The following is a 12,145-nucleotide window of genomic DNA, read 5'->3' on the forward strand; positions in this document are numbered from 1 at the left end:
ATGACAAGAAAGGAGGAGGAGAAAGGAGCATGTTTGTGTCTGTCTCACATAGACCCTGATAACCTTATCTACCTTATTTTGTGACAACAGTATCTTATCTTGGCAGTCACGTGGTATCATCTAGGCGCTTAGCCCTCTCTTGCCATTCATTCTGGCGCAGGCAACGATGGCGGCGGCGGTCTCATCACAGGACCCGCTGCATGGCATCTTCCAGCAATTAAAAAACAAGTAAGCTCTGAAACTTTAAGAAACATCGTTCACTCATACTATCTAGAAATGAGCAAATACGACAAGCCGCAGCGCGAGAGCTCAGGGATCACGTATGTCCAGTCTATCATTGAATATCCTAATTTAACTTGTAATTTGATAGGTTGAATCTGCTGTCGCAGAACTCTCTAACGATGGATCTACTAGACTATGGAACCAGCAAATCAGCCCCCGGCTGTTCGAAATCATACATAGTAACCACAGTCACGAACGCCTGGGAGGAGTTCTCGCCATTGGTATGTTCCTCTACTACCTTTACCAAATGTTCCTCATGATACTAGTTCAATCATATGGGGGAATACAGACCGGCTACTTGAGATCGAAGGGGAACTCATCGAGTCGAAACCTACACTCTTTCGACTATTCAACTATGTCAAATCTCTCCTCCCCTCTCCTGATGTGAATGTCATGATTGCGGCCTCAAAGACATTAGGTCGTATAGCAGAGATGGGTGGTACTGCCTTTGCAGACCAGATTGACGTTGAGGTGCCACGCGCACTAGAGGCACTTCAAAGCGACAAACCTGAAGGCCGACACGCCGCTGTATTGATTCTTCGCGAGCTTGCGCGGCACAGTGCAGCACATTTCCATCCTCACGTGCAGTTGGTTTTGGAGAGAATATGGGTTCCACTTCGAGATACTAGAGTAAGTTTATATAGCCACTACCTAACTATGTCTCTTCTTACGAGATATGCTACAGGTACTCGTGCGAGAAGGTGCAGCAGAATTGCTGGCAGCGTGTCTGGAGATTATGCGGTCTCGAGATAGGACCCAGAGAACTCCTGTCTATAGAGACATCAACGAAAAGGCCGCCAAAGGCTTGGCCATGGCGCCAATAGAGACCGTTCATGGGAGTCTTTTGGCTTACCGGGAACTCTTTTTACATGCTGGAATGGTAAGGGTTATATTTAACTCTTGAATGTTATTTCTTGAACCCGAAGCAGTTTTTAAAGGACGATTATCAACCAACTGTAGAAAGTATTCTCAGCCTTCGCGAACATAGAGAACCTCAAATTCGTAGACAAGTAATTACTCTCATCCCGACCTTTGCGAGATATGATCGCGAGCGCTTTACGGATACGTTTCTTCATAAATCAATGGGATATTTGATGGCCACTCTCAAAAGACCGGCGGAACGAACTATTGGTACGCCCTTTGCGCAATTTTTCATTATCACATACACGTTTATTGACACGTTTTATGCGCGATTTCACGCGCTTTAGCTTTCGTGGCGATTGGACATGTGGCATCAGCTGTCGGAAGTGAAATTAAGCAGTTTTTGGAACAAATTATGGTTCATATAAAAGAAGGACTCCAACAGCACGGGTATGTTTAACGTTGTCCGTAATATTCGGAGACTGAGGGAGTACGTAGTAAGAAGAATGCCCCTCTGGAAGAACCGATTTTCCAGTGTCTCGGAATGTTGGCTGCCGCGGTGGGGCCTAACCTCACCAAACTATTACACGACCAACTGGACTTGATGTTCGCATGCGGGCTGAGTGAACCGTTGCGCCAGGCGTTGGTATCTATTGCAAGCCATATTCCACCTCTTCTCAAAACCATTCAAGGTGAGTTTTGATGGTGTGGCGCCCCACACTTAATTTGACTGCCTTTTTAAGATCGATTATTGGATTTAATATCTGTAATTCTATGTGGGCAGACATTCAAGTCTCTTGGTTCGCCTGAGTCAGGGCATAGGTCAATTGCGGCACTCGTTGCGCGTGATGTACAAGTAGGTTATTCTTCACTTTACAACCCCAATACAAACGCTAACTTGGATCTAGTCTACCCAAAATGGACGAAACCCAGAGCTGACTGCGTTGGCACTGATTACCCTGGGCTCATTTGACTTTACAGGGCATGTCCTAAACGAATTCGTACGGTCATGCGCGCTGCCCTACTTAGACCATGACCAGCCAGAAGTTCGCCAGGCTGCTGCACTTACGTCTTGCAAGCTTTTTGTCCAGGACCCTATCATCTATCAACAAAGTATTCATTCTACAGAAATCGTCAGTGATGTCCTGGATAAATTGCTGACTGTTGGAATCACCGATCCGGACCCTACCATCCGGCATACTGTTCTATCGACTTTGGACACGCGATTCGACAGGCACCTCGCACAGGCTGAAAATGTCAGATCTTTGTTCATTGCCTTAAATGACGAAGTATTCGCAAATCGGGAGGTGGCTATCGGAATTATTGGACGTCTTGGTAGGGGCTATTCGAGTGCTTGATCCATGTATCAGTGTATCAGCTAAACCTTCCGCGTAGCGCCGTACAACCCGCATATGTTGTCCCATCTTTGCGCAAGGCTTTGATACAATTGTTGACCGAGTTGGAGTATTCTACTGTCTTGTGAGTCGGTGTTGATTATACTTGAGCAGACAGCGCTGAGGTCAGCTACAGGCGGAATCGCGAGGAGAGTGCAAAGCTTCTCCATCAGCTCGTCTCAGCCTCAAGCAAACTAATTAAACCGTATGCTGTGGCTATGCTGAAAGTCTTACTTCCAAAAGCTCGCGACCCGAACGCGGTGTCGCTGCAAATGTCATAATCTGCCTTGGCGAACTCGCCGAAGTCGGTGGCGAGGACTTTTCGCCTCATGTTCCAGGAATGATGACACTCCTTATCGAGACATTGCAGGACCAAACATCTACAAGCAAACGAGATGCGGCACTTAGGACAATGTGTTCCTTGTGTTCAAACACAGGATATGTTATTACTCCCTTATTGGATTACCCTCAACTCATGCCCATTTTCAATCGGATCTTACGAACAGAACAGAATCAGAGCGTCAGACGAGAAACTATCAGGGTGAGTTTAAGCATTTTAATTAGCGCGAGAATTAGCACTAATGATGCTGGTCATCAGTTTATGGGCATTATTGGCGCGTTGGACCCCTATAAGCGCAAGGTGCGCCACGTTTGGATGTCATTGCGATCTATAGCTAAGACTGATTTTTTTGTAGGGAAAATTAGCAGATGTTGATGAGGCTACTAACGAAGCCGTAAAAACAAATCCGCATGATCCGGCTACTGTGTTGCACGCCTCGGGAACTTCATCCGAGGATTACTATCAAACAGTCGTTTTCAACGCGCTGCTCGGCATCCTGAAAGACAACGCATTACAGTCTAGCCACTATGCAAGTATCGATGCAATCATGTCTATATTCAAAACTCAAAGATTGCGTTGTGTTCCGTTCCTACCTCAAGTAAGTACTCGCTAGTAAGCACCCACGCGATGGAATATTAAATTGGTGCGTAGATCATTCCAGCGTTCTTCTCAGTTGTCCGGACGCCAAACCCGCGCATGCAAGACTTCTACCTTCAACAGTTGTCTATTCTCGTTTCGATCGTCACACAACATATTCGCAACTATCTTCAGGAAATTATTGCTCTGATACAGGAACTTTGGGCTGCGAATGTGGCGCTTCACACTGGGCTGGTTTCACTCATCGAGGCGCTGTCAAGAGCTTTGGATGCGGAATTCCGAACCTATTTGCCGGCTCTTTTACCACCTATGCTAAAGCTTCTTGACACTGATCCGTCCGAGAAACGACAAACAGCGCAAATGAAGGTGCTACATACGCTCTATACATTTGGACCGAACGTGGAAGAGTATATGCATCTTGTTATTCCAGTCATTGTTCGCACTCTGGAATCTAGTGACAACCCACTTCAACTACGCAAAGGGGCTATCCAAACAATCGGCCGCCTCTCGTCGAAAGTAAATTTTTCCGACCATGCATCGAGAATAATACACCCTTTGGTTCGATTGCTTTCGTTGCAGAATAACGAGCTCAGTATGGCTGTCATGGACGCGTTGTGTGATTTGATGGTACAGCTTGGTCCTGACTTTGCTATTTTCATTCCCATGGTCAACAAAGTTGTGGTACGCCTGGGTATCCAGCACCCCACATATCAATCGCACGTTGTAAGACTTCTTGATGGGGAGAGATTGCGGAGGGATTTCGGTACATTGGTTTCGTAAGTAGATACCTCTCTTTGGTTCGTGATTTGACTTAGCTATTTGGCGTTATCAAGGGGAGATGAAGATAGAAACGAGCCTTCGGCTGCACCCGAATCTACAAAGATGGCCGTGAATCAGCAGCATCTAAAGCAAGCATGGGATACATCTCAAGTTCGGTCGCGTGAGGACTGGCTTGAATGGATTCGTCGCCTGGCTGTGGAGTTTATGAAAGAGTCACCTTCACATGCTCTGCGCGCATGTATGAGTCTAGCCGATGTCCATATACCTTTGGCTCGGGAGCTATTCAATGCCGCATTTGTCTCTTGTTGGACGGAGCTCTTTGACCAATATCAGGTATATTGGAGATATATCCTTTGAGGCGAATTTACTGAAACGCTATTCCGTTATACAGGAGGATTTGGTTCGATCTATTGAAACCGCAATTACCAGTCCCAATATTCCTCCGGAGATAATCCATATTCTTTTGAACTTGGCCGAATTTATGGAGGTCGACGACAAATCGCTTCCTATTGAGGCTAAAATTCTTGGAGAGTATGCATATTCGTATCATGCCTACGCCAAAGCACTCCATTACAAAGAGCTTGAGTCGTTCCAGGGACGCTCTCCCTCCATCTACGAATCTCTGATCGGAATCAACACTCAGCTCCAGCAGCATGACGCCGCCCTAGGTACCCTAGTAGTCGCACGGGAGCTCTATGATTCAAAGCACGAAGAGTGGTACGAGAAGCTAGGGAAATGGGAGGATGCACTTCAAGCATACAACCGTAAGATAGGCGAGGAAGCGGAGCAACCAGAGGTAATCATTGGCAAGATGAGGTACAGTATTTTGTTTCCATATTGGGACATTTACTCCTGACCCATTTCGAATGACAGATGTTTGCATGCGTTGGTGAATGGGATCAACTTGCTTCGATGGTCGAGACAAAGTGGGCAAGTGCCACAGCTGATGAGCGGCGTGAAATTGCGCCACTGGCAACGGCCGCTGCATGGTCATTGAATCAATGGGACAAAATGGATGAATACATTGGGTCGATGAAGCCAGATTCTCCAAACAGGGCATTTACCGAGCAATCATTTCTGTCCATCGATGCCAATTTACAAAGGCTGCTAAGCAAATTGCAACAGCGCGCGACTTATTGGACCCAGAGATGACAAACCTTGCCGGCGAAAGCTACCAGAGATCATATTGTAAGTTGCTTTTCTTGATATATGATATAGTGCTGACCCTAATATTTTCAGCGGTAATCATTCGAATCCAGATGTTATCTGAGTTGGAAGAGATTATCCGGTACAAGCAATTATCTGAGCAGCCGGACAAGCAAGCAACCATGCGAAAAACTTGGATGAATCGGTAAATGATGAAATTCATATTTTAGTATGGTCTATGCTTAACCCATACGGAACCCGACAGGTTACAAGGGTGTCAGCCGAATATCGAAACTTGGCAGCGTGTGCTACAAGTTCGCACTCTCGTGCTTCAGCCGGACCAGGACACGCCTATGTGGATCAAGTTTGCGAACCTTGCACGAAAGAGTGGTCGGATGAACTTGGCACAGAAAACAATCGAGTCATTGCGCCCCCATGTAGATCAGGTGAGTGGCTTACATGGGCGCATTTCAACGTCAATTAATGCCATGACCCGCAGCAAGCTTCTCCTGAGGTTATCTACGCGCATCTAAAGTTCATGTGGGCTAGTGGTGAACGTGTCCAGGCTGTTGAATATCTGCGAGACTGGGCGAGCAAGCTTTCAGCTGATTTAGGTTTGACCCAAGCTGAATTGTCTGGTCGGGTCCCAACATTGGCGGCGCGTGCAAAATCTGGTCCATATACGACACTACTGGCCAGATGTTACCTAAAAATAGGACAATGGCAATCTGATATGCAGGAAGATTGGGCTGCGGTAAGTCGAGAACTGAAGTATCACTATCAATTCTCAATGTATTTTTATTCCACAGAGAGATATTCCAGACATTCTCCGGTGCTACTATCTGGCGACGCAGTTTGACAATACATGGTACAAGGCATGGCATACCTGGGCTATGTGCAACCTTGAGGTTATCGGTCACCTCGAAAGTGTAGGCGATATAAGAACGGAAGAGGCACCTCCAAACCTCGTACGCCATGTTGCTGCTGCCGTCCAAGGTACACTCATACGCTTTAGCTTCGACTCGATAATTATCTGAATGTAATATCTTATCTAGGTTTCTTCCGCTCTATAGCCTTGCGCAGCGATGCCTCGTTCCAAGAGACACTCCGGGTTTTGACGTTATGGTTCAAGTTTGGCGCACATGAAGAGGTTAGCCTGGCAATGACCGATGGGTTCCATACCGTGAACGTTACGACCTGGCTCGAAGTTATTCCACAAATTATTGCACGCATCCAGACCCCAAGCGCCCTCGTTCGCCGACTGATCAGCCAATTACTCAATGATGTCGGCCGGGCTCACCCGCAAGCGCTAATCTACCCACTTACCGTTGCATCCAAATCGTCATCTACTGCGCGGCGGAATGCCGCCACTGCCATCATGGATCGTATGCGGGAACACAGTCCCAAAGTGGTCGATCAGGTGAGCCCGTAAGCGTTCATATATCCCTGTCCCTGACTTCCGGCATATAGGCTCTGGTCGTGAGTGCGGAACTAATTCGCGTTGCCATCCTATGGCATGAATTGTGGCACGAAGGACTAGAGGAGGCGTCTCGTCTCTATTTTACGGAGAAGAATCCCGAGGCTATGATTGCTGTCCTGGAACCGCTGCATGATCTCTTGGAAGCTGTACGTCTCCTATTCCTCAATATTCGGACATCTGCTTTGGGTATTGAACTGCTGGCTTTGATAGGGCCCTACAACGACACGAGAAACCGCGTTTGCCCAAGTGTTTGGTCGGGAGCTTCAAGATGCCCGTCGATGTACACGTCGATTCAGAGCTTATGGCGAGATAGGAGACTTAAACCAAGCGTGGGAAATATATTCGATGGTATGCTCTTGGCTGGCTCTCGCAGGTTGCCGGTCCGAGTACTCAATTACTTCAATATAGGTGTTTAAGAAGGTTGAGAAGCAGTTGCAGCACCTAACGACGCTGGATCTGCAATACGTCTCTCCAGAGCTCTTACGCAGCCGGAATTTAGATATTGCGGTACCCGGTACGATCGTATTCAGTTTATGCTTCTGCGTATAGTGAGTTAGATGATTGCGTATAGGGACTTATGTGAGCGGTCGGCCTGTTGTCACTATTGCCTCTTTTGGGTCGACTCTGTCTGTGATCACCTCCAAGCAACGCCCGAGACGCTTAACCCTCAAAGGAAGCGACGGAAAAGACTATCAGTACGTACTCAAAGGTACGTAATTTCTTTCAAGATTCAGTCAATCGTGCATGCACTTGACGCATGTTACTAGGCCACGAGGATTTGCGACAAGATGAACGTGTAATGCAACTCTTCGGGCTGGTCAACAGTCTACTGTACCTCGATTCCGAAAGCTACAAACGCCATTTGCATATCCAGCGGTTCCCTGTTATCCCACTTGCGCCCAATGCGGGATTGTTGGGCTGGGTGCAGCAAAGTGATACTCTGCACGTCTTGGTTAGGGATTATCGGTCAGCATGTTTTTCAGCTACTGGGCTGAGAGAGAGTACTGAAACTTAAAACAAAAATAGCGATAGCCGAAAGATCTTGTTGAATATTGAGTATCGGCTGATGCTTCAGATGGCGCCGGACTATGAGTTCCTTACGCTTCTCCAGGTATGGTTCCCTCACCAACTATGCTACCACTCACCGGCTAACCATGTATCCGCTTTACTATGATAGAAAGTTGAAGTCTTCGAATACGCACTGGATAATACGACCGGACAAGATCTCTACCGTGTACTGTGGCTCAAATCAAAGAACAGCGAAGCATGGCTAGACCGCCGAGCGACGTACACCCGCAGTTTAGCTGTCACATCTATGGTCGGACATATCATGGGTCTCGGGGACCGACACCCAAGTAATCTGATGATGAACCGGGTGACCGGAAAGGTCATCCATATTGATTTCGGAGACTGTTTCGAGGTTGCGTAAGTATAGTGAGCTGATTGGACACGAAAACAAGAGGCTGAATTAGTATTCTCCAGGATGCACCGGGAGAAGTATCCTGAGAAGGTGCCATTCCGGTTGACGAGAATGTTGGTCAAAGCCATGGAGGTAAGAAATTCTGGTATAATCGTATTGAAGCCGAGTCTAAAAAAGAACAGGTTTGCGGAATTGGAGGCAGTTTCAAGACAACATGCATGATTACCATGGGTGTAGTGCGAGACAACCGAGAGTCGCTGAGCGCAGTCCTAGAGGCATTTGTGTACGATCCTTTGACAGCATGGCGGTTGCTTCAGACTGCGGATGACAGAGCGAGAGACCGAAACGGAGGCGAGTACCAGTTGGCGTTGAGGCTTGAAAGATGAGCTGACAATCAAGTTTAGACACCGGTAACGATCCACACGCGATAGCTCAAGGGCCAAATAGAAAGATGAGAGCTGACGAGAATATAATTTTCGATGGCAAGTCAAGGTCTAGTTTTGTCAGGTTGTCGGTATAGCTGATTGTATGCATAGAAACTGCTGGAGAGACCGGAGCTACCCAGGAAGACATAAATGAGCGAGCACTGACAGTATTTAATCGAGTCCAACGAAAGCTGAACGGTAGGAAAGACTAGCACAGCTTTGTTCAACGGCTTACCAATCTCTTGTTAGGTCGTGATTTTGATCCCGAGGTGGTGCTGAGTGTGGAAGACCAAGTAATGAGGTTGATAGAGCAGGCAACGTCGTACGAAAACCTATGTGTGGCATTCTTTGGGTGGTGTGCATTCTGGTGATCGATCATACTTTAAATAGACAGTGACGGACTAGAGATGGTTGTAAAAGGACCTGGTGTAAAATGTATCTTGTTTCAACTCGTGTGTGTGGTTGTGTGTGGACAATTAATCTAAAATAGGAAGCACCCTGTGTCCTGACGTATTAGCAATTGGAGCAAACGATCACGCCCCCCACTGCCACCCGCGTTCTCTGGTGTTTGTTCGACTATCGTGCTCTGGCGGCATGTCTCAGTTGACGGAAAGGCAAAAAGATGAGCTGTGAGTATAATATGCACGTGTGAAGCTGCTTATTAATTCACTTTTATTGTTTTTTTGTTGGCTCACCGGTAGTCACAAATCCATCCTCGACTACCTACACTCGGCTGGACTGACCCACTCGTACGAGGCCTTACTCGAAGAGACTGGATGCGCCTTTACACCGGATCCCAAAGCGCGACATGCAGGACTGCTAGAGAAGAAGTGGACGAGTGTTATTCGTTTGCAGAAGAAGGTTAGTGCCAAAACCATCAACACAGATTACAACCCCGTAATCGGGATACTTGGAAAAAGTATTCAAAAATAATGGTGGACTATGGCCAAATCAAACAGATGGCCTTGAAGGGGCGGAACGGCCTGGGAGACGTGTCGCCGTTGTCCCGCCCATGTCCCCATGTCGTGCACCATGCTAACCTATTTTTTCCCTGTTTTGTACAGATAATGGATTTGGAGAATAGAAACGCAGCTTTGACGGAGGAGATATCAGCAGCACCCCGTCGGGGAGGAGCATCGCAGGCAGACTGGGTCCCACGGGCCCCGGCGGCGTACACACTTACAGGTCATCGCGCCCAGGTACGTGATTCACCCCATTCGTTTTCTTGCCCTATTCCTTGGAGGCCTGGGCTGGGATGAGCAGACGCCATCGAGCAGAGAGTGTTCTCGCCGCGGAGAATTTCTTTCAAAAGCCCCGTTATATATAAGCCCAGACTCGGCTGGGAACCTTTCCCCCGCTCATTCAATTACCCTTCATCTTCCTTATCATGCGAGCGCGAATGACATCAACCGCCTCGTGGTCCTTTTGCCGGATGTGTGCAACGCGCCCCGGTCACTCGGAGTCCCGGGTGTACCAGAGTTCATCCGGTGGTCGAGAGTTTCCCCCTTTGGTAAACTCGAACACTTATCCTGGTTTCCGGTCTCCGGAATGAGCGGCCTGGCCCCGACGACTCTTCTATTCCACTCTTTCTCGATGTCTATACGAGATGTGTTACACTTCATCGTCTCCTACACACAACAAAGGGGTTTCTATTCTCACATCAGCCCTTGTCACACTCATTGCGGCGTGATGCCCGATCGCATTTATGTTATTCGTCTCATTCGTGATGATAGGTCCTGATTACGCTAACCTTTCATTCTTATATGACCATAATCGAACCCAATTCACCCACTGATCGACACGTACTCGGTAAATTCCCAATCGACTCCGTCCTTCAACCTCGCTTCCGATTTTATAGGTCACCAGAGTTGCTTTCCATCCATTGTATTCGTTACTGGCCTCGGCTTCCGAAGATGCAACCATCAAACTCTGGGATTGGGAGACAGGCGACCTGGAGCGAACGTTAAAAGGACACGTTCGATCTGTACATGATCTTGAATTTGATTCTAAAGGCCGATGGTTGGGTAAGCTTCTGTCTATCAACCTTACCTCGCCCATTTTTGATTATAGGCCATTTGCAGTGTCATGTGGGTCAGACATGTCTATTAGGTTGTGGGACGGAGAGAAAGAATGGGTCCAGGCTCGTACATTCGTCGATCATGATCATAGCGTCCACGCGGTACGCTTCCTGCCCGGGGATACCACATTTGTGAGCGCCAGTAGAGACCGAACAGTCAAGATGTGGAGCGTGGAAAGCGGGTATGTATTGGCCTATTTCTCCCCTTGAACGCGTCTGAATCGGGAGACGTCAGTCACTGCATCAAAACCATCCAAGCCCATGATGATTGGATACGAAGCGTTACTCCTTCCGAAGATGGCAAATTACTTGCCACTTGTTCAAACGACCATGTGAGCCTCTTACCTTCTTGGTAGCCATCGCTTGAATTAATCACCGTTACACCAAGACGGCGCGCGTATGGGATACCTCTACCGCGGAGAACAAGATGGAAATGCGTGGACATGAGAACGTGGTCGAAGCTGTAGTATTTGCGCCCGTCGTGGCATATGCTGCTATTCAAGAACTTGCATCCATCGAGGTAATGGCTTTTTCGCTCTTCTCCAGTATATGATAATAATCTTGTTTCTGAGATAGGGAGGTGATAAGAACAAGCTCCCAGGGCAGTACGTGGCCACCTGTTCTCGAGATCGTACAATCAAGATTTGGAGCTGCGCAACCGGCCAATGTCTGAAAACTCTCGTAAGCCCCTTGCTTGTTTCTCTGCCATGGCCTACTCATTTCCCTCTTTACAGGCAGGACACGATAACTGGGTCCGAGCACTTGTTTTCCACCCCAACGGGCAGCTTCTTCTCTCTGCGTGCGACGACAAGACTATCCGGATATGGGATCTCAAGACCGGACGGTGCACCAAGACGATTGAAGCACATGATCATTTCGTTACGTCTCTTGCATGGGGCCGAGCGGATGCCGGAGAGGGACGCAGGGTGAACGTGTGTGCGAGCGGCAGCGTCGATCAGAGGGTTAAGATTTGGTTACCTTAGGGTGGGAGAGAAAGGGACTAGCCCTGGGCTGGGTTATTAACCTCGGCCACAGGGATGGGGAGAGGCGCCCAGAGCTCAGAAACCTTAGGCAAGGAGGAAAGGTGATGATTAGACAGAGTACTACACATCCGGGGGATAATAGCTTTTCGATTTATGCGGGGGCCCAAGTGCATTGCATTGCATTGATTGTGTAAATATATACGTCCTTATTACGATCCACCCGGGTGTTTGGTTGGTTTTATTTCTTAAATAGGTGTCTGAGTTTGGAAATGGAGCTGCGCTGGGACGGAATTGGGCTTTAGTAATCCCCCAATCGTTTAGGAGCAGCATACACTCACCCTTGGCATCTGTTGTAATTAT

General features: G+C 47.9%; 3 protein-coding genes across 3 annotated transcripts; all 3 read left to right on the forward strand.

Moving 5' to 3' along the window:
• Positions 1–166: 166 nt before the first annotated feature.
• RhiXN_05304 (phosphatidylinositol 3-kinase) lies at positions 167–5,406 on the forward strand (the record flags this gene model as incomplete). The annotated part of the gene is made up of 19 exons (XM_043325120.1): positions 167–228; positions 275–320; positions 371–503; positions 572–912; positions 968–1,162; positions 1,212–1,413; positions 1,491–1,593; positions 1,642–1,835; positions 1,887–1,999; positions 2,052–2,472; positions 2,514–2,622; positions 2,674–2,742; positions 2,781–3,078; positions 3,136–3,177; positions 3,233–3,475; positions 3,529–4,250; positions 4,308–4,587; positions 4,646–5,050; positions 5,128–5,406. The coding sequence occupies 19 exons, from the start codon at positions 167–169 to the stop codon at positions 5,404–5,406; spliced, it is 4,257 nt and encodes a 1,418-aa protein (XP_043177539.1).
• A 107-nt stretch (positions 5,407–5,513) lies between these two features.
• On the forward strand, positions 5,514–8,686 carry RhiXN_05305 (Fasciclin domain-containing protein; the record flags this gene model as incomplete). The annotated part of the gene is made up of 14 exons (XM_043325121.1): positions 5,514–5,605; positions 5,666–5,846; positions 5,900–6,154; positions 6,210–6,396; positions 6,456–6,820; positions 6,871–7,026; positions 7,091–7,228; positions 7,289–7,394; positions 7,452–7,589; positions 7,648–7,846; positions 7,907–7,991; positions 8,058–8,305; positions 8,363–8,432; positions 8,483–8,686. The coding sequence occupies 14 exons, from the start codon at positions 5,514–5,516 to the stop codon at positions 8,684–8,686; spliced, it is 2,424 nt and encodes an 807-aa protein (XP_043177540.1).
• Positions 8,687–9,319: 633 nt separating this feature from the next.
• RhiXN_05306 (nuclear distribution protein PAC1) lies at positions 9,320–11,785 on the forward strand (the record flags this gene model as incomplete). Its single annotated transcript, XM_043325122.1, has 10 exons — positions 9,320–9,354; positions 9,427–9,586; positions 9,790–9,924; positions 10,459–10,527; positions 10,584–10,749; positions 10,807–10,984; positions 11,038–11,134; positions 11,191–11,322; positions 11,379–11,483; positions 11,537–11,785. The coding sequence occupies 10 exons, from the start codon at positions 9,320–9,322 to the stop codon at positions 11,783–11,785; spliced, it is 1,326 nt and encodes a 441-aa protein (XP_043177541.1).
• Between the last annotated feature and the right edge of the window lie 360 nt (positions 11,786–12,145).

Source organism: Rhizoctonia solani, chromosome 2, assembly GCF_016906535.1.
Source record: "Rhizoctonia solani chromosome 2, complete sequence".
NCBI lineage: Eukaryota > Fungi > Basidiomycota > Agaricomycetes > Cantharellales > Ceratobasidiaceae > Rhizoctonia > Rhizoctonia solani.